The 19,647-nt window shown below is 36.5% G+C and overlaps 1 protein-coding gene and 4 pseudogenes across 5 annotated transcripts; 2 read left to right on the forward strand and 3 right to left on the reverse strand.

The window, feature by feature from the left end:
- Positions 1 to 781: 781 nt before the first annotated feature.
- Positions 782 to 6,777, reverse strand: AT3G42820 (annotated as a pseudogene; the record flags this gene model as incomplete). The annotated part of the gene is made up of 23 exons: positions 782 to 1,150; positions 1,233 to 1,317; positions 1,421 to 1,632; positions 1,839 to 1,850; positions 1,955 to 1,999; positions 2,080 to 2,144; positions 2,231 to 2,288; positions 3,013 to 3,078; positions 3,187 to 3,252; positions 3,316 to 3,378; positions 3,782 to 3,841; positions 3,928 to 3,987; positions 4,083 to 4,142; positions 4,298 to 4,363; positions 4,715 to 4,780; positions 4,857 to 4,928; positions 4,952 to 5,023; positions 5,100 to 5,355; positions 5,446 to 5,783; positions 5,919 to 6,092; positions 6,176 to 6,226; positions 6,347 to 6,483; positions 6,510 to 6,777.
- Positions 6,778 to 9,458: 2,681 nt separating this feature from the next.
- Positions 9,459 to 10,423, reverse strand: AT3G42830 (RING/U-box superfamily protein; the record flags this gene model as incomplete). Its single annotated transcript, NM_114151.1, has 5 exons — positions 9,459 to 9,496; positions 9,587 to 9,658; positions 10,007 to 10,066; positions 10,153 to 10,203; positions 10,297 to 10,423. The coding sequence occupies 5 exons, from the start codon at positions 10,421 to 10,423 to the stop codon at positions 9,459 to 9,461; spliced, it is 348 nt and encodes a 115-aa protein (NP_189869.1).
- Positions 10,424 to 11,694: 1,271 nt separating this feature from the next.
- On the forward strand, positions 11,695 to 11,997 carry AT3G42835 (annotated as a pseudogene; the record flags this gene model as incomplete). The annotated part of the gene is made up of 1 exon: positions 11,695 to 11,997.
- Positions 11,998 to 12,183: 186 nt separating this feature from the next.
- On the reverse strand, positions 12,184 to 14,862 carry AT3G42836 (annotated as a pseudogene; the record flags this gene model as incomplete). The annotated part of the gene is made up of 1 exon: positions 12,184 to 14,862.
- Positions 14,863 to 15,984: 1,122 nt separating this feature from the next.
- AT3G42837 lies at positions 15,985 to 18,522 on the forward strand (annotated as a pseudogene; the record flags this gene model as incomplete). The annotated part of the gene is made up of 1 exon: positions 15,985 to 18,522.
- Between the last annotated feature and the right edge of the window lie 1,125 nt (positions 18,523 to 19,647).

A 19,647-nucleotide genomic window follows, 5' to 3' on the forward strand; every position in this document is an offset into this window, starting at 1 on the left:
AACCGAGTAGACGCTTAATTAAATTAATATTCGATACTATTGTATCTACTAACTCGAATATTGTACGATTCTTAATTAAATTAGCTTGTTCTAAATTAAATTATGATTGTCATGGTTATTAGGATAAATTCGAAGTGGGCTATAAAAAACTCTAATTACTATACTCTAATTACTAAGCTAGTCTATAAGCAGCCCCATCAGCAAGACCGAAAGATACAAAATGTAACAACGTACTTAATAAAACTGGTAACAATGATACCAGGACCAGATACGAACAATATAAACAGTTATAACAATAACAATACCGTTACATTAACGGATAACAAGACGATGGATTCGGTAATACGATAACACAGTAAAACACGATAACGCTAACGCTAAAAGGTAATGTCAGTTATCTAACACACACGTACTAAATGCTAAAAACACTATAATATTAACAGCTAACACGCCGGTGGATTCGGTTATGCGATAACACAGACAAAACACGATAATGCTAACGCAAAAAAGGCAGAGTCAGTTATCTGACACATACGTACTAAATGCTCAAAACACAATAATGTTTTTAGTTAGTCAAAACTATTTACATTACATGCTGAAACACGTAATATCGATAATCATGCTAATAAAGAAAAATGGTACAATAAGAACAGTTTAGTCACAACGTCATAAAGGAGAGGGCACGCATAAAAACATAGTCATACATCAGAAAAAGAGGGGGGCCAAGATCCTTAAGAGAACATAAAGAAAAGATACAATGTAGGGGTTACTTAATAGTTAGCTAGTAACCACCAGCAAGTATCAAAGCCGAGACAAACTTTTTCACTTCACTCTGAAGACCGCCCACCTCAAAATCCACACATTCAGCTAAAGCTACCCAATGCTTTTTGTCGAAGTTAAATGGCAGGTAAAGATAATCAGCCTCTGAAAATAACTGGACATGGTCATCTTCCCCAATTCCAGAAAGAAGATCAATCAGCGGAGCTGGAAATTGAAACTCCAGTTTCGAGGTGCATCGAGAAAACTTAGTGAATTGTCGGCAGAATAAAGACACGAACTTTGAATCAAGGACTTCGACACGAAGTTTCTCACCATCAACATCTTCAGTCCTCAACAAATGACGACTAAACTTGATGAGTGCATCCATTACCTGAGTGAATACGAAATACAAAAAATAATTTAATTACAAATACTAATATGTTACTCGTTAATTTTGTTAAGACAAAAAGTACCTTGCTTGTAAGATTTTTCTTCCGTTCAATTAAATCCAAAATATCTTTATTAGACAGAGCAACACCCCCGCATATGCTAATAAAACTGTACCGATAACGAAAATAACATAGGGAATATGTTATCTATCTATATCTAAAATAATAGTCATTGTATGGGGTAACGTAATAGAAAACGGAATAAGTAATACCTTATCGACTTAAGTTTCTTCATTGATTTTTGGAATCGCTCCTCCGGGTCAACATAAGCGTTGAGTTGCTTGATACCAGGAGATGGATGACCAACTAATACTTTGGTTTTCTTATCATACTGGTATCGCCTATCCAACTTGTTAGAAAGAGTACAGAGCCGTTTACTTCTTCTTCCACAAATTCCATCCACATTATTAGCATTACCATTCTCCTGTATCGAAAAAAATATATTGAGAAAGAGGGCAAAATAATTATTTAACCTACGACAAAAACTATAAATTTAGCTAAATATGCATGAAGGGGAGCCTTGACTTCTTTGGACTGCGGGGGCGGAGTGGTGAAATCCTGGAAAAGTAAAAGTTTTGTTATAAAATGTCGTATAGCAAAAAGTATAGCATGTAAACATTTTCAGAATACCTCATCCGAATCCTGAACACCACCCAGAAACACGAGCGAGAAACAAATGGGAAGTTAGAAAGATAATATATTAGTGAATAATTTAATTATTGAAAACTAAAAATACAAACTTTAACCTCCCGGGCAGATGAAACAATAGAAGACGCTCCCCTGCTAACATCCTACAAATACAGAGGTAACTATAAAGTTTACAAGTTAGTAACTTAAGAAAATCAAATAATGTGTCAACTACGGCGTTAACCTGATTATGATAATCTTGAATTGGTTGATTGTCCTGGCCGGTAAAAACATCATTATAGGCACATCCTTGACATATTTTCACTGTGTAATGAGACGACAATGAATATGACATAAACATCTAATACAAATTTTTTTTAATATTATTAACAAACTTGCCAATTCGTTGGTTCCTGACAAGTCCATATATTCACCCTCAGGAATACCAACCGCCTTCCCTTCGCATGCAGCTCCGCCATGAACATTGACCGCAGCTTAATGCATAGTTTTTTAAATAAAAAGGTGCATATACGGTAAACATGAATTTGAACAAATTAAAATTGTATCACCCTAACAAGGAGATAGGTTTTCAGAAATATCCATATAGGCACGTTGAAAAATTGACGGTGAAAAACAAAAATAACTACCAACCACCATCATAACCACAATCAAATATACTTCCAGTGTATACTTAAAAAATAAAAAATCTAATAAATAGTTTTATAAATAAAAAGGTACACAAACGCCCATAAACATATATGAGTACAACTTAAAATGTTGTGACGGCTGAACAAGGGAGATATGTTTTATGAAATATACTTAGAGAAACGGTGAAAAATTGCGGTTGGAAAGCAAAATAACTTCAAACAACCATCATAACAACAATCAAATGTACTTTAGGCAAAATTAGACATAAAAAATAAAAAAAAACAGTGTATTAATTGGGCTTAGTAATATTTATAAACCACATTACTCCAAAAGATAATATAAAACAGCATAACTATCTCACTATAATAAATTTTAAAACACAAACCGAAAACCATAGTAATTTTAAGGCAAAACAAATATGGGATATAGTTTAACGCCTAACATCGTAATCATCCGAAACTTAGTCATTACAAATAGCAAAGATTATGGGTGGTAATTTAGCATTATGGGTGGTAATTTAGCTGCTAACCAAATTATCCTTAATCTCGGCGGACTCGTCTGCGCCAACCGTGACATCTCCCACCGCGCAGGCAACCTGGACACATAAGAGTTCCAATTAATCAAGGGAGAAGGAAAACATAAACTGAGAATAGCAAAAAAAAAGAAAACGTTATAACGTGGTAGAACAAAATGTGCATATTACCTGGCTTTCTTCAACGTCATTTGGGGAGGAGGGCACAACCCCACCTGTCGGCTGAGAACATTGAACCTGGCGTTTAAAACAAGAAATATGTGTTACACCACCGGAAAAAAAATTACATCAACGACAAACATCGTTGTCGATAGATCCCTCTGGAATTGTAACTGTATCATTTGCTGAAACAGTCTCATTGCCCTTTAAAATTTAAATCATGAAAATAAAGACTCAACGGAATTAGAAGAACTCGACAAAATACCACGTAACGCAACATACAAATTTAGCTGATATTTTATTTTGAGAATTAGTATATTTAATAACTAACCTCGTCACCAACTAGTAGAGAGGGGGGTCGTCTACCACGAAGTCATTGTTAGCCGTCTACAAAAACAAATGACCGCAACTATCAATAACAAAAAATAAAAGGGAAAAATGCTTGGTCGGTAACGAAAATTTTAATCACTACTAATCTAGATTTCTAACATTGCCAAACACAATGATAGGGACCTACAACCACCACGTGATTATTGTTGTCAGGACGCTGAACGTAAAGTGTTTATCGTTACCAACAGCGTTAGCACGCTGAACTCTAACTACTAACCTCTGAATTATCTTTATCACCAATAGTGGTGTTGACATCGGCAGCAGCAAGGTGAGGGGCCTACAAAACCAATTTTTGTTATCACGCAAAATAAGGAAAATCTTGCTCGTTCACAAAAAAAAAACACTAATACCTAGACTACTTACCTCTGAATTGTCTTTTCCACCAGTAGTGGTGTCGTCATCGGCAACAGCATTGTTCGAGGTCTACACAATCAATGCAAATTTTTAAATCGGAAAATTGAACGAGCAAAGTTTATAGTTAACAAAAAAGTTAGTCCTCTAAAAACATAACTTCTAACCTCTGAAATATCTTTATCACCAATAGTGGTGTCCACATCGGCAACAACAATGTCAGGGCCCTACACAATGAATGATCACGTCACATGCAATGCAACTATAACCTCAAAAAACACTTAATTGATTTCAGGGATAAACTAACCAGTATCGAACAGTAATTAATTGAGGGTCTTATTTTATTGAACAACAAGTAAACCATCGTTACCTACTAGCTCACCTGTGAATCATGGGTAAGAACAGCTCCGGGTGGGGAATCTACCTCAATCGAAACATTGTCCTCACACTGTAACTAGGAAAAAAGAATTTATGGTAAAACCCCCGCATAAAAATAAGACAGTTTTAGTATCTGATAACAATAAAAAGTAGTTACTAACATAGGAGTTATCTTCAGAAACGGATTTCTCTTGGGGGGGGGGGGGATATCAACTGTGTCTCCGGAGGCGGACTACGAAACAATATAACACAATGTTTACAATCCAATAAAGAAACACGCGATAAAAACACCATTATTCTTTAGTTGAAATTACAGCGATTAGCATCTATTCAGGTTAGCAACTAAAACTATACAGATTAGCTTGTAATATTATAACAATTATCATCTACACTGGTAAGCCTATATAAATAACTTAATCACATGTGGGTTAGGGGCCTCAACGCGGTCAGAGCATGTGTTTTCTTCCATTGGAACAACTTTATCCCGCTAATAAACCAAAACAAAAATAATAAAATATTTACCACAATAATTTGCTAAACTGAACATAAAACTACATGTTTACCTCCGCCTCTTTACAACCAACATCAATTGGCACCTTTCCCGTGTAGTAAGATAAGATCTCATTCACGCTAGCCTTGACGTTAGAATTCCCTTCACCGCAGGGAGGCCGGGGATTGGTAGATGTGGGTTAGGGGCCTCAACGCGGTCCATTGGAACAACTTTATCCCGCTAATAAACCAAAACAAAAATAAGAAAATATTTACCACACTAATTTGCTAAACTGAACATAAAACAACATGTTTACCTCCGCCTCTTTACAACCAACATCAATTGGCACCTTTCCCGTGTAGTAAGATAAGATCTCATCCACGCTAGCCTTGACGTTAGAATTCCCTTCACCGCAGGGAGGCCGGGGATTGGTAGATGTCTGACGGAGAGAGTCAAACCCAAAATAATCGTTACCATCACTGCAACCCATATCTTTAGAAGGTGACACACCCCTAGTACCATCCGGGACATCCTTCTTCGGACGGCTTGTCCCATTAGCAGGATCTTTCGAGCTACCGCCTTAGATAACGGTGTTTTTGATAAACCAATCAGTAATAGCTGAGATGATAAATTTCCCATGAGCATCGAGCTTGGCGTCCTACATGCGGGAAATAGATTCCATGGAAACCACCCCTGAGCTACTCCCTTCTTCTGTGATAGGTCTTTGATGTTTGGTCCTAACCCCACCAGCGTTCTTGGATGCTTTGGCTTTCCTACTGCGGCTAACATTTGACTTGACACCCCGCTTTTGCTTTTTAGATGCCAATTGCATCTGTGATGGGAAACACCCACCACGAAACATGTCATTCTTGAAAATGAGACCCTCAGCAGCCAACTTTAGAATATTATCGACCCCTTCATCTTCCTCATCTTCATACAACGACAAATCTTCCTCCGGATCCAACACAAGATCGGGACAAATAATGGTTGCAACACGAATCTGCAAGAGATAACGAGGATATTAACCTCCTACTCGGATAACTTGATTAAATCACAAACACTTATCGGAATAAACAAATAGATATCGCCAAATACGGAGTTAGATGATAACAATTAGCATCGATAATAGTCTTACCGAGCATTTAGCATCCAACTCCTTGGCGTTGCCAAGCTTGAAAGCGACAGACTCTCTCGGGGCCTCATCAACGTCGTCTTCAGATTTAGACTGAATAGTCTCACCAATCTGAGGACCTTCTTGAATAGACGGAGCTGCCTGAAATACGACCAATTGCAAAGCGTACAACAAACCCTGAACAACAAAACACGTGCTGGCTAATTGATCAATTTCCCTCTCTTTAATCGACTTCATCATCATATCGAAAGTGAAACGACCCATGGATAAGCTAAAAATGCGCTAAGGTCCTCAGCCATTTCAGCGTGAGCCTTAACAATTTTAGGATAGTGAGAGGTATGGACAAGGAAACCGTCGACGATAGCTAAGCAAGCACATCAGATCTTCATACTGGGATCCGAGACAACCCTTCTCTTCAACATCGTAATTACCCTGTCCACGGTGACATCATGTTCAAGCCCAAACAACTTGCTGTAAACTGGGATCGTCTTCCCCGCCGTGCCTTTCTTCTTCTTCAACTTCAAACTCGGATACTTCCCACACGGTAAATCAGTAACGATCTTAAACTCTCGCAAAGAAAACGAATAGGGGTACCCGCGAATAGAACCCAAATCTCGTTAGGCTTCACGACATCCAACTGCCTATCCAATATGAATATCCCAAAACTCGCGGACAAGGAGGGTAGTTTAGGAAACTCCAACAGGCGACCGAAAGAAGTCCGAGCTATGAACTCCCGTTCACCATCGTCGAGTGCATTAAAGATACCACAAAGGGTTTTCATCTTCTGATAAACATTGACCCTCTCGCCGTGTGATTCTTCCCCAAAGGCAATCAGACGTTGAGGTAGAGGAATCGGCGGCATCGTTGCTGTAAAAAATCTTAAACCCTAATGAGACTACTAAAAATGTGAAGCCAAAATCATAAACAAAAAAAAAACATTGTCATTGCATACCAGGGAAAAAACGGCAAAAAAAACCCAGATCTGTAGATGAACTACTGCACGAAAACAGAAGGAAAAAAGGTATTTTGGAGGAGACGGTTCTTCTTTTCTTCCACCTCAAAACGCCTTCTCTCACCATCTTATATCCATGGAAAAAGACGACTGTTCGATAACTGAGTAATGACAAAAAAAACCGTAAACAAAAAAACACAACTCCCCAAACATAATATATACATAAAATCTATTCCTATGCTATAGCCATAATATCGCCCTAGACCCTATAACACTCGATATCAATATTGTAGGGGTACATGCGTAAATATTTTTGCAACAGTAGTTATCGAACATTGTAAAAGGAAGGCAATGAATTAACGAGTATTTTTAGTATATGGATTTATAATATCCCTTTTTTTAGTCGCTTAAATCTTAAAATATTTAGGGACCGCTCTGAATCCTTCTACCACTGAGTCACCATTAATTAATATTTTTACGATCGTTTTCATTAGGAACTTTTTCACTAATTTTCTACTAGTTTGGATTTTCGTCAAAAAATCATAGGTTGAAGGAAGAAAATATTTCTTACAAAACTTTTGTAGAAATATTCATAGTAATTCATGTTATTTTCTTGTAATAAATATAACTGAAAATTACCCAGATTGACTCAAAACTGGGCAATAATAACTAAAATGACTCTCATTAGTGATGGATAACTAGACTAACACAAATTTGGTGTTAAAAGACCAATTGACTCTAGATATCGATATTTAATGTTTTAGAGGTAAATATGGTAATTGCTATAATAAGTCTGTTATTACAAGAAGAAAAAACCTGTCACTACTGTAAATATTATTATAGGAAAAAAATATGCAAAAAAAACTATAATTGATTTTTGAAGTTATAGAATTTTTTATATATTTGGGTTCACTATGTATATTTACGGTATAGTTTTTAGTTGTAAGGTTTTGTTGGTGCAGAAATTGGCACCTCTGACAATACCGGTTTAAACCGAGGGAAAATGTAAATAAAATCGAGAATTAGATTTAACCGGGATACCCCGGTTAGCCTGTTAATGGGCCTAAGTTATGAGTTCGCCATAAGACCTAATTCGACAGCTGAGATTGCCCAGCCGACTTCTTAAACCTCGGAAAGAGAAGACTTTCATTTCAAGAGAAGAGGATCTTATGAAGAATAGAAGTGATAAAGATTTAGGTCTTAGATAATTAGAAGTTTATCATATTTTGATATGATCAGTTCATTGTATAAATAGAGGGGTTTTGTCCTCTATTACGATCCATCTTTAACCTAATACAAGACACCACTTTTTACAGAGCAAAACCCTAACTTTTTACTCAAGCAACCTTGTTCTTCGTCTTTGATCATTCGCGAGCTAAGAGAGAAGCGAATTTGTCTAAGTTCCCTTAGTATAAATTCATTGTTTGATTACAGAATCAACAGGTTTAGTGTTTAGGATGTAGAAATTAGTTTTGAATATTGAATTTAGTTTTAGATTTGTGATATTTTTGAAAAATAAAATTCATTATAGTATTCTTTTTTGGAAAAACTCATTTTAGTGGTATTTAAAAGAATTTCTAAAAGCAATTGACAAAAAAAAATCAAACATGTCATCATATGATTTTCCAAATAAAAAATTATTACAATAGTTAGTATTATTCTATTAAAAAAATCATGGAAAAAGAAAACTATAAATCGGTCACCATAAGGATTTTAAATTACAAATCTGTCGTAACATAAAATATTTTTAAGGTTATTCCAGCAATTTATTTTATTCTTTATTAAACCCGCCACGAAACGACAGATTTATGGTAATATAAATTTATCTGTCACAACATAAAACAACTCTATCATAACACAAAACATTATATTTTAGAAAACAAATCTGCTATCAAACGACAGACATTCTAAATATAACACGTAATAAATATTTTATAATATATTTATCACGATCTCTTTTAAATTTGGTTTTAAATTTTCTGGACAAAATTTGCAATGGATAGATTGATAATACATCTTACTCCTATATATCATTTTCGATTTCTGATATGGAATCCCTAACATTCTTTGCACAATTATCATTCAATCCTTGTAATAAAGTCATATATGTGGAATTATTAGTTTCATATGTTTTTTACAACTACTTACGAACAATAACTACAACTATTTTTTGCTTCTGCAGAAACATGGTGAATTCAGTGTAGATGAAATAAATTTCTCTTTTTATATGCAAAATCAGTAACAAAAAATAGTATTCTTGAGGCTAACAGTTTATTTATTTATTTTGATAACCGAACAATCTGTTCGGTTCTAAGACCAAAGTTTGGACCCCAAACCACTGGCCCAACAACAACGAATTGTTCCACAGAAAACATTTTACTTCCTCAAGATATCTACACGTTTCGTTTCGTTTAACACTTTTAGTATATATGAAAAGAATGGGGTTAATCCATTTAATAATTAAAACTTAGTTTGGGTCAGAGATGGTCTAGTAACAACAAAGGTTTTTAATCAAGCACACAATTGTTAAATCTGCATCAAAGACATCCCAAGAGAAGAGCCACATGAACCCAATGTTGCAGTATGTAGCTTTAGTGACCATATTTCTGGAATTCCCACTCGCAGACATCTGTTAAAAACCAAGCAAGAAGCAAAAACAATGAGAAGAGAAAACATTGATGAGTAAGAGAGCATGTAAGATTAGATTTAAAAAACATACCTAGTGGACACACTTGACGAGTTTTGAGCCATCTGCTGATACAGTGGAAGTGAAAGGCGTGGTTGCAAACCCCTACAAGTCAAATAATGGCACGTTTCTTGAGCAGTCTATGGTATTATGAGTTCTTGACTAGATTTACTTGATCATTTTCGATACCGATTCAAAAGAACTAGAGATACTAATAACAAGTAAAAGATGACAATAATATGGGCTTAAAACGATTAACTAGTGTTAAGGCCCACTAAGGCCTTATAATCTTCCTTGAGGTCGTATCAGATTACTCAAAGTGCTTGTGGTAATATCAAAGATAAGTAAGTCAATGAATGTCAAAGATCAACAAATAACATATAATTTCGTTTGACTATATGCAAAACTAAAACCACATCTGGATTCAAAAGAGTTCAGTATTCAATGACTTACCCCAAGCAACAGTGCATTCCTCACTAGTGGCACTAGCTTGATTAGCTAGACATTCAATACCTAAAACCACAAAACACACAACAAAGAACTAAGCATAATCCATCAAGATGATTCAAAACAAAGTATAGATACCTCAAAAAGCTTACAGAGATCCATGATGTGATTCCTACAAATTGCGCAGTTATCAACAACGATATCTGAAAAAACCAAACAAGAGTGAATCATAAAAAAAACTAAGAAGAAGAAGAATAAAACGTGAGAAGAAGAATTAGGGTTTGGTGATAAAGTACCCCAAGCCCAGAGAGCGACAGCACTCCACTTCTTTAATTCAAATCGTTTCGAGTTCTTGGACGAAGATGAAGGTACGGAGATGGAGGAGGATTCACCCATGATAACGTCGGAGTTGAGAGAAGCCATTGATTTATCTTTTGGAAATGAAATTAGTAGAGAAATCCTATAAAATTTGAAATTCTGAATAATTGAGATTTGAGACTTGAGATAGAGAGAGAGGGATTTATAAGTTTTCAAAATGGTTGAATAGTTCCTAATCTTTTATCTTTGGGGTTTGGCCAATTGGTTACTTAACAAAATATTTGAATGCAAATTAGCAAAAGGAGATAAAAGAAGAACAATTGTTACAAAAGTGAAAAAGTTATTAAAAAGTTCATATTTTATACCAATTTATATTTATTTTTTTGGTAGAACCAAAATTATTTTCTTATTTTACAGTATTAATTTTCAAACTTTTAAGAAATTGATTCATTAAATTTATATTGTTTATGTATCTACACATATTAAAATATTACATAGATTGCTTAAATTGTTTGTCTTTTTCTACATTAAAAATTTATTAAACAATATAATTTTTGTCTTTGGGTTTGAGCCAATTGGTTACTAAATCAATCACTCAAATGAAACTTAGCAAAAGGTAGTAAAAGAAGAAAAATTGTTACAAAAGTTATGAAAAGGAAAAAATAATTAAAAAGTTCATATTTTATACCTTTTTATATTTTTTAGTCTATATTATTAAATTTAATTTTCTTAAAAAAAAATATTGATAATTTTAATACTCTCTCAAATTGTTACAAAAGAAGAACAATTGTTAGAAAAGTTTAATTTTTTTATTAAATAGTTCAAATTTCATACCAAAATTATATTTTGTATATAACCCTATAGTATTCATTTTCAATTTTTTTATTTATAAAAATGATAATTTTTATATGCTCTCATTTTCATTATAGATCTTGTTTAACAGTATCATTATCTACACATCTAAGAACTTATAGATTGCATACTTGCATAAAATATTTATCTTTTCTACATAAAAATATTATTTATTAATTATAAGTAATATATACAACTAATAACAAAACACTCTCAAGCTCATTGTTTGCGTTGGAGAGAGGGGCTTCGGAAGTCGCGAAATATGACTTACTTATTCTACAACCAATTATTCCTTCCAAAATTATTTTATTTTTTGGTAGAACTAAAGTTATTTTTTTAGTCTAAAAAATTAATTTTCAATTTTTTAAGAAAATGATTATTTTAATACTCCCTCAGTTTATATTGTTTACGTATCTACACGTATTAATATATTACATAAATTGCTTAAATCGTATGTCTTTTTCTACATTAAAAAGCTATGGGAAAAACTTGAACAAACTTTAGAAAACTGTAATGAAGAATGGATGCTTATTGGGGTTGGGGACTTTAATGAGATATTATCAAATGGTGAGAAAATCGGTGGTAAATTAAGAGAAGAGTGGACATTTACGGACTTCCGGAACATGGTTTCTTATTGCGATCTTGAAGACATGAGATCAAGAGGAGATATATACATTTGGGTGAGAGGAGGACACACACATTCAGTGAAATGTTGTTTAGATAGAGTTTTTATTAATTATGCTTGGTTTGTAGCATTCCCAAATGCAGAAACAAAGTTCTTAGATTTCACGGGTTTAGAGAACAAACTGGAGACCGAGATCGAATAAACGGTTGGAGGAGTGGTAGGGTTTGCTTCGCAGACACGTTGGTCCTTCGCTGTTTTTGGCCGCCAATTCAGCTTCAGCCGAGTGAGAACTATCTCCGTTAAGGAGATTCGACTTCGTGGTCGTGGTTGCATCGGGAGGTAGTGTGCCAGTACTTCCTCCAACGACGGTAGCAGGCAGAATGACTTCGTCAGTTGGCAGAATCTTTCTTCCTTCGAGTTATTTGATTAGAGTAATGTTCAAAGAGAGTTACTCGTCGTCCCTACAGGCAGCACCAATTGTTCATTCCGAAAGTCACACAATGATTTGTTTAAAGGGGGAAAACAAATTCAATAAACTCTGTTGCTTTTAGGTTAATTAAGTCTCGATCGTAAAGAAGAACAAAGTTGCTTAGAGACAAAGTTAGGATATTTACTCAAGAACAATGTAGAAAATTAGGATTTTATTATTAAGTTATGGATCTCTAGAATACAGGACAAACCCCTCTATTTATACATTATTAAGACGGTTTAAGGTAAGCTAAACATCTAATTCTTTGTAGCTAAAATCTTCTATTTTCTATTCTTTTCGCGATTCTCCCTTATCCAAAAGGAAAGCTTTTTTTTCTCCATATTAGGAAGTCGGTTGGCGATCTTCCTACTATATGTTGAGGTCGTCTGGTGACCTCCTTGTTCAGACAGAGATCGGCTGGCGATCTTCTTATTTTGGCCCATTAATTCCTTGTAATTGCGATTGGACTGAATTCTCAGTTTAATTCGCAATTTCTCCAGTTTAAACCGGTATTGTCGGAGGTGCTAATTCATGCACCAACATTCATCCATAAAGTCTTCAATTAAGGGAATAGGGAACCTGTCCTTCCTTGTCATACCATTCAATTCCCTGTGATCCACACACAACCTCCATGTACCAACTTTTTTCTTTACCAACACTACTAGTGATGCATACGGGCTTGAGCTTACTTGTATAGTACCACCAATGTGTATTTTTTCAACAATTATATAAGTTTCATTCTTCTGATGAATAGGGTCTCTGATTTACTGGATTAAAACCTTCCAACAACTTAATCTTGTGATCATGTTGTGTGCCCACAAAACAAATTCATTCACTACCTTCTCACTATAGACTCATTTTCCAAATCTTTTGTCAATGTGTTGACAGTCTCAATAACTCGCTCATCTTCACTTCCTTTTTCATCATCCTCTGCTACTTCTTGCACATACAACATTGCAAGTTGAATTTGATCATCCTGAAGTTTCTGTAGCTTTTGTGTTTTAACTTCTCTCATTGGTCCTTCTTTAATATCATGTAACCACACCTTTTGATTATTGTATTTGAATCTCATCTCTAATTGTTTAACATCACATGAAATATGACTTAATGTTTCCAACCACTGAACTCCTAAACCCATGTCCACTCCTTGCAATAGAATTAGCAGTATATTTGACTAAAATGTGGCGGTCTGCAATTTCCACAAAAAATCAGATATTTTCCAATCCACTTTCAACTTCCTTCCATCAGCCACTGAAACACGAGCCAACCCTGCATCTTGACTTTGGCTTCCCAACTTAGCTGCTACCTTTGAATCAATAAAATCGTGAATAGAACCAGAGCCAATTAAATGAACATGATCTTCTTCCCATAAGTTCCTTTAACCTGCATAGTTTTATACCCTACATTACCCGAAACAACATTCACAAAGGTTTGTGCCATCTTCTATTCATCTTCACCATTCAATACTTCCAATGCATCCTCAAATTCATCTTCAACATCCATACAAAAGAGTTGCGTCTTCCTATTTACCAAATAATGTTCTAGTGTACTTCTCATCACAAAAGTAACAAAGGCTTTTCGCTTTCCTTTCACTCATTTCTTGTTGAGACAACTTCCTCGTGTTGTGTGGTTTATAGTCACCTTTGTTATTGTGATTTTTTCCTTGTTATTGTAGTGCTCTGTCCGCGGCTCAAATTCTCTATTGGACCTCTTGTGACCACTTGCTACTCTAGATTTAGGCTGCCAAGGTGTAGAATAAGGCTTCTTAAGGTGTGCCTTTTCATACAGCTTCCCTAACCTAAAGCAATGGCGGTCCGTTTGAGGCTGAAACATTCTAACATGCATCTGAGTATCCATTCATATACCTGCCAAATATACACTCACCAAATACTTTAAAGATTAACTTTAATTGTAATCAATTCAAACTTTTGGTGATAATCAACAATTTTATCCGTCTCTTTGTAGCTTCTTCAACTCAGCCATAGGATTATTACAACATTCATCATCAAAGCGCTCCTTCAACAATTTCACATAACCCGACCAATCATACAGAACATCCAAACAACACCTCACTGCATAAATGAATGGTGCGATGTAGCCGCATGGCTATCAAAATGAATAGCAGCCATCTTAAACTTCATATCTGCAAAGTGAAATCAACGCCAAAGAACTCTTCTACCTTAAACAACCATTCCTTAATTCCAATACCATCTAAACGAGATATATCGATTTTCCCTAGACGTGTGAGGTTACCGTAATGTTGATGAGCATCATAACGAACCTGATCATATCGATTTTTCCTCCGATAAACTGGATGACCCGACCTGTCATCTGTTGACGTAGATGACCTCGGTAAGCTCCAATCTCTGGTTGACTGTTCATCATGAAGCTTATGAGATGTGGATCTACTTATTGCACCCATCATATCCGACATAGGCCTCATCATTGCTTTGTTTTGCTTTGCGACCAACTCTTCTAACCATAAAATTAGTGACTCTATCGGCTCCGCAATCTCCACTTCCTTTCCCTTATCCTTTGACTCCCCGACATGCGATCGTGTAACCACCATGATTCCGAAAAACGACGCAGCTTTGATACCTTTAATACATAAAACTTCCGATTCACCGTAAAACAACTCCGATTAATAACCAAAACTTCCTATTACAATCGAAACGATCAAACGCTAGCTCTGAAGATGAGAGAAACCTAGCTCGATAATCTTACAAATGATTTGATAAAGAAAAATGAAGATGAACTCGGTCACTCTAACAACCTTCTTTCATTAGCCAATCTCCGGCTACCACGTGTCATCTCTAGACTTTTCAACTATCCCACTTGACTTCTCACACGTGCACCTCCACACGTTTCGTTCTATAATGGACCTCGATACTTAATGTACAAAGAAAACCCTTACTGATCTCTATGTATAAATACTTGTGATATGTGAATCAATAAACGCAACCTCTTCCCAAATATTTCATGGTATCAGAGCAGAGTCATTAAACCCTAATTTTTTTTGCTGCCATCATTGTTTTGACTGCCACATTTTTCTTTACTTTCGCTTTGTCGTTGCAAGTCCCTTTTATCATCACGATGTCCGGAGCTATCGTCTCTTCATGCATCTGATAATCTTGGTGCTTTAATTTCTTCTGTTATCTTAAAGGAAGATAATTACTCTGAATGGGCTACTGAGCTCATGAATTCTCTCCAAGCCAAGCAAAAACTTGGGTTTCTTGATGGCACCATACCAAAGCCAACAACAGATCCGCACTTGGCGGCTTGGAAAGCTGCTAATTCTATGATCATAGGATGGATTTGAACATCCATAGATCCAACGATTCGTTCCACCGTCTCTTTTGTATCTGATGTAAAAGACCTTTGCGATTGTCTCAAGCTAAGATTCTCGACCAGCAACGGAGTCTGAAAACAAATACTGAAAGATGAAATATCGGCATGTAAGCAAGATGGGCAACTTGATCTTGCCTATTATGGAAGGCTCACCAAGCTTTGGGGAGAACTGCAAAATTACAAAACTAGCAGAAGATGACAAGGTTCATCAATTCTTGTTAAATTTAAATGAACGCTTCAGACCTATTCGCTCAACAATTACGGATCAAGATCCTTTACTGCCTCTCACACAAGTGTACTCGCGTGTGATCCGAGATGAACAAAATCTCAATGCCTCTCGCGTAAAGGATACTATCAATAAAGGATACTCGCATGTGTCTCACATCGTTTTTTCAATAACAAGGTATTCTTCATCGAACTTCGTGTGTAGATACACCGCAACAAAACGGGCGAGTCGAGCGCAAGCACCGCCACATATTTAATGTTGCACGTGCATGTCTTTTTCAGAGCTATCTACCTCGCAAATTTTGGGGCGAAAGTATTTTGACTGCTAACCATCTTATTAATCGCACACCTACACTGATTCTACAAGGGAAATCTCCATATGAAGTACTCTTTGGGTCTCAGCCGTCATATTCAGCATTACATATGTTGGGTTGCTTGTGCTATGTTCATCATCGAGCCCGTGAAAAGGATATATTTGGGGAACGAAGTAGACGATGTGTATTTGTTGGTTATCCTTATGGGAAGACAGGTTGGCGTCTCTATGATTTGGAAAACAATAAGTTCTTTGTTAGTCGTGACGTCATTTCTCAAGAAACTGTCTTCCCGTTTGCTACTCCTCCTCCCGTACCACCAACTGAATCACCTCCTCTGCCAAACTCATCTATATTTTTTCACGATGATGATTGGAGTTCACCGCAAAATGTTACTCATATACCATCGTTGGTTAATCCTTTTTCGTCCACTCCGACTCCGATAGTCACTTCCAATTCATCGCACCAATACCACACTCTACTCCTGGTTCGCCATCCTCACCCAGCTCACCACTTCCCACTAGCTCGACTAGTACTTTGAATTCGGGCTCTCCCGCACCAACAACTTCACCGAGTTTACCTGAATTACTCAGGGAAGGGCATCCTAAGAAATTTTCATCGGTTCTTCTCAAAAACTACATTACTCCTTCTATTACTACTTCAACTACTACTACTACACCACCACCACCACACCCCCCCCCCAACGCTTCATCTCCTGCTCTCGCCAATTCTAGCTTCTCTAAAACGGTATGTGGTAAGATACTTGACTTTATTTCTAACGAAAAAATTTCGGAGTTGCATCAAGATTTTATGGCAGCAATTACATCCGACACGGAACCAACAAGCTACCATCAGGCTTCTCAAATTAAAGAATGGTGTGATTCTATGGGGTTAGAAATCACAGCTCTTGAAGAAAATCACACTTGGGATATCACTACATTGCCTCCAAGAAAGAAAGCCATTGACAGCAAGTGGGTCTATAAACTCAAATACAATTCCGATGATACGCTGGAACATCATAAGGTCCGTCTCGTTGCTCTCGAGAATTGTCAAGTTTAAGGCTCCGATTTTACTGAGACTTTAGCACATGTTGCTAAGATGACAACGGTACGCTTTCTTTTAGTTGTTGATGCTGCTAAAAAATGGGAAGTCCATCAAATGGATGTTCATAACGCGTTTCTTCACGGTGATCTAGACGAAGAGGTTTATATGAAACTACCTCTTGGTTTTCACTCTAACGATTCTACTAAGGTTTGTCGGCTTCGAAAATCACTCGATAGGCTTTGACAGGCTCCTCGTTGCTGGTTCTGAGAAACTTGCTAAGACCCTACGCGCATTTGGATTCAAGCAAAGTTATCCTGATTATTCGCCCTTTTCCTTTCTTCAAAATGGTATAATTCTACATGTTCTTGTCTACGTCGATGATTTTGTTGTGGCTGGTAATGACTTATCGGAGATAGAACGTTTTAAGACGTATATGCATAAGTGCTTTCACATGAAAATCTTGGCAAGCTGAAGTACTTATTGGGTATTGAAGTTTCTCGTGGTCCTGATGGTATATTCCTTACTCAACGCAAATATGCTAATGACATTATCACCGAAGCTGGTCTTCTTGATGCCAAGACGTATTCTACTCCTATGGAACCTAATCACAAGCTCGCATCTGCCAAGGGTCATGTCCTCAACGTCCCGAAGAGTATCGTCGTCTTGTTGGACGACTTATATACCTAAGTATCACTCTTCCCGAACTGAGTTACATTGTTCATATTCTCTCGCAGTTTATGCAAACACCCCTTCTCTCACACTGGGACGCTGCCATCCGTGTTGTTCGCTACCTAAAAGGTTGTCCTGCTAAAGGAATTATGCTTCGGGCTGATAGTGAGATTTCTTTAATCGCTTATTATGACTCTGATTGGTCTTACTCGACGATCTCTAAGTGCGTATGCTGTCTTTTTCGGCTCCTCTCCAATTTCATGGAAGACTAAGAAGCAACACATTGTTTCTAACTCTTCGGCGGAAGCTGAATATCGCGCCAGGGCATACACTCTCTACGAAATCAAGTGGCTCCGGGAACTCCTTCATAGTTTTGGTTTTTGTCATACACGACCCATTCAACTATTCTGTGATAGTAAAGCGGCTATACACATAGCTTCAAATCCCGTATTTCATGAACGCACAAAGCATATTGAATTTGATTACCATCAAGTCCGTGATGCCGTTCAAGATAAGCTCATCACCACATAACATATTTCTACCAAGGAACAAGCTGTAGACATTCTTACTAAAGCTCTACCACGACCAGCGTTCGATAGGCTATTGTCCAAGTTCGGCGTTCGACATCCTCCCCGCTAACTTAAGGGGGGGGGGAGGGTAATGGGCTGTAATGGACCTCAATACTTAATGTACAAAGGAAACCCTTACTAATCTCTATGTATAAATACTTGTGATATGTGAATCAATAAACACAACCTCTTACCAAATATTTCATTGTGCATAACGGAAGTCGCGATACATGGCTTACTTATTTTGCAACCAATTGTGTGACTTCCATTAAAAAAGCTTTCGGTCGAAATTCGAGGATGTAAGAACTCTGTTCATTCTCTGCTCCTTCCTTCTGAGCTTTTTTATTTTTTTTGTTCGTTATTGTAACTTCGTGACAACAAGTCAACATTCATAGGAAGTTTGAGATAGCAGCAACTCGTGAAGTTACTTCAAATGTTGGTGCGGTTTAAGTCTCCCAATCTTTCATCTTCTTACTCCCTTTTGGTTTTGCAATTGGAGCATCCATGCCTGATGCCTGCCATTTTCTTCTTGTCTTTTTTCCCGTAGAGGATCATTGGAAGTCCACCTGCACAATCATTCATTATGCAAACATATTAATATGATATTATCAAAATCTACAACACTCAGTTAGGTGAAAAAACAGATGCAAGCTGATACTATTGCATATCATCATATTGGGTTGTTATTGGGCTCGTTTGTTAAACGCTGGAACTTAATTATGTAAGCCTTGTTTTATGTTTTAAGCTTTGTATTTAAGTCATCACCTTACTTTGTTAACACTTATTGATGAAGATCATAAAAAGAATGTTATCTCTTTCTTGTTCTTTTTTTGTTTTTTAATACTAGGAGGTTCTGGGCTGAAGCCCGTAAACCCCCAGGCCCAAAACCACAACATGTAATATTAGTTTCGTCCCAAACGTCATTTGAACCGGCGACTTCTAAGCTTCGCCTAGGGTCTTTACCAATTGAGCTAACAACACTTTGTCTCTCTCTTGTTCTTCTCCTTTCTCCTTTCCTTTCTACTTCTGAATTCTTCTGCTTCTCAACCAAATTCTTCTCTTATCTCATCTCCTTTCTATAATTCTTAGATAGTCCCATTTTGGTATATATCACAAGCTCCCATAATAACCCGGTTCACATTTGCATGCAATGATTCAGTTCAGTTCTCAGCTTAATGTTGTTACTCAAATGCTAAATAAATCAGATTTTAGAATGA

The sequence above is a fragment of the Arabidopsis thaliana genome, chromosome 3 (genome assembly GCF_000001735.4).
Source record: "Arabidopsis thaliana chromosome 3, partial sequence".
Lineage (NCBI taxonomy): Eukaryota > Viridiplantae > Streptophyta > Magnoliopsida > Brassicales > Brassicaceae > Arabidopsis > Arabidopsis thaliana.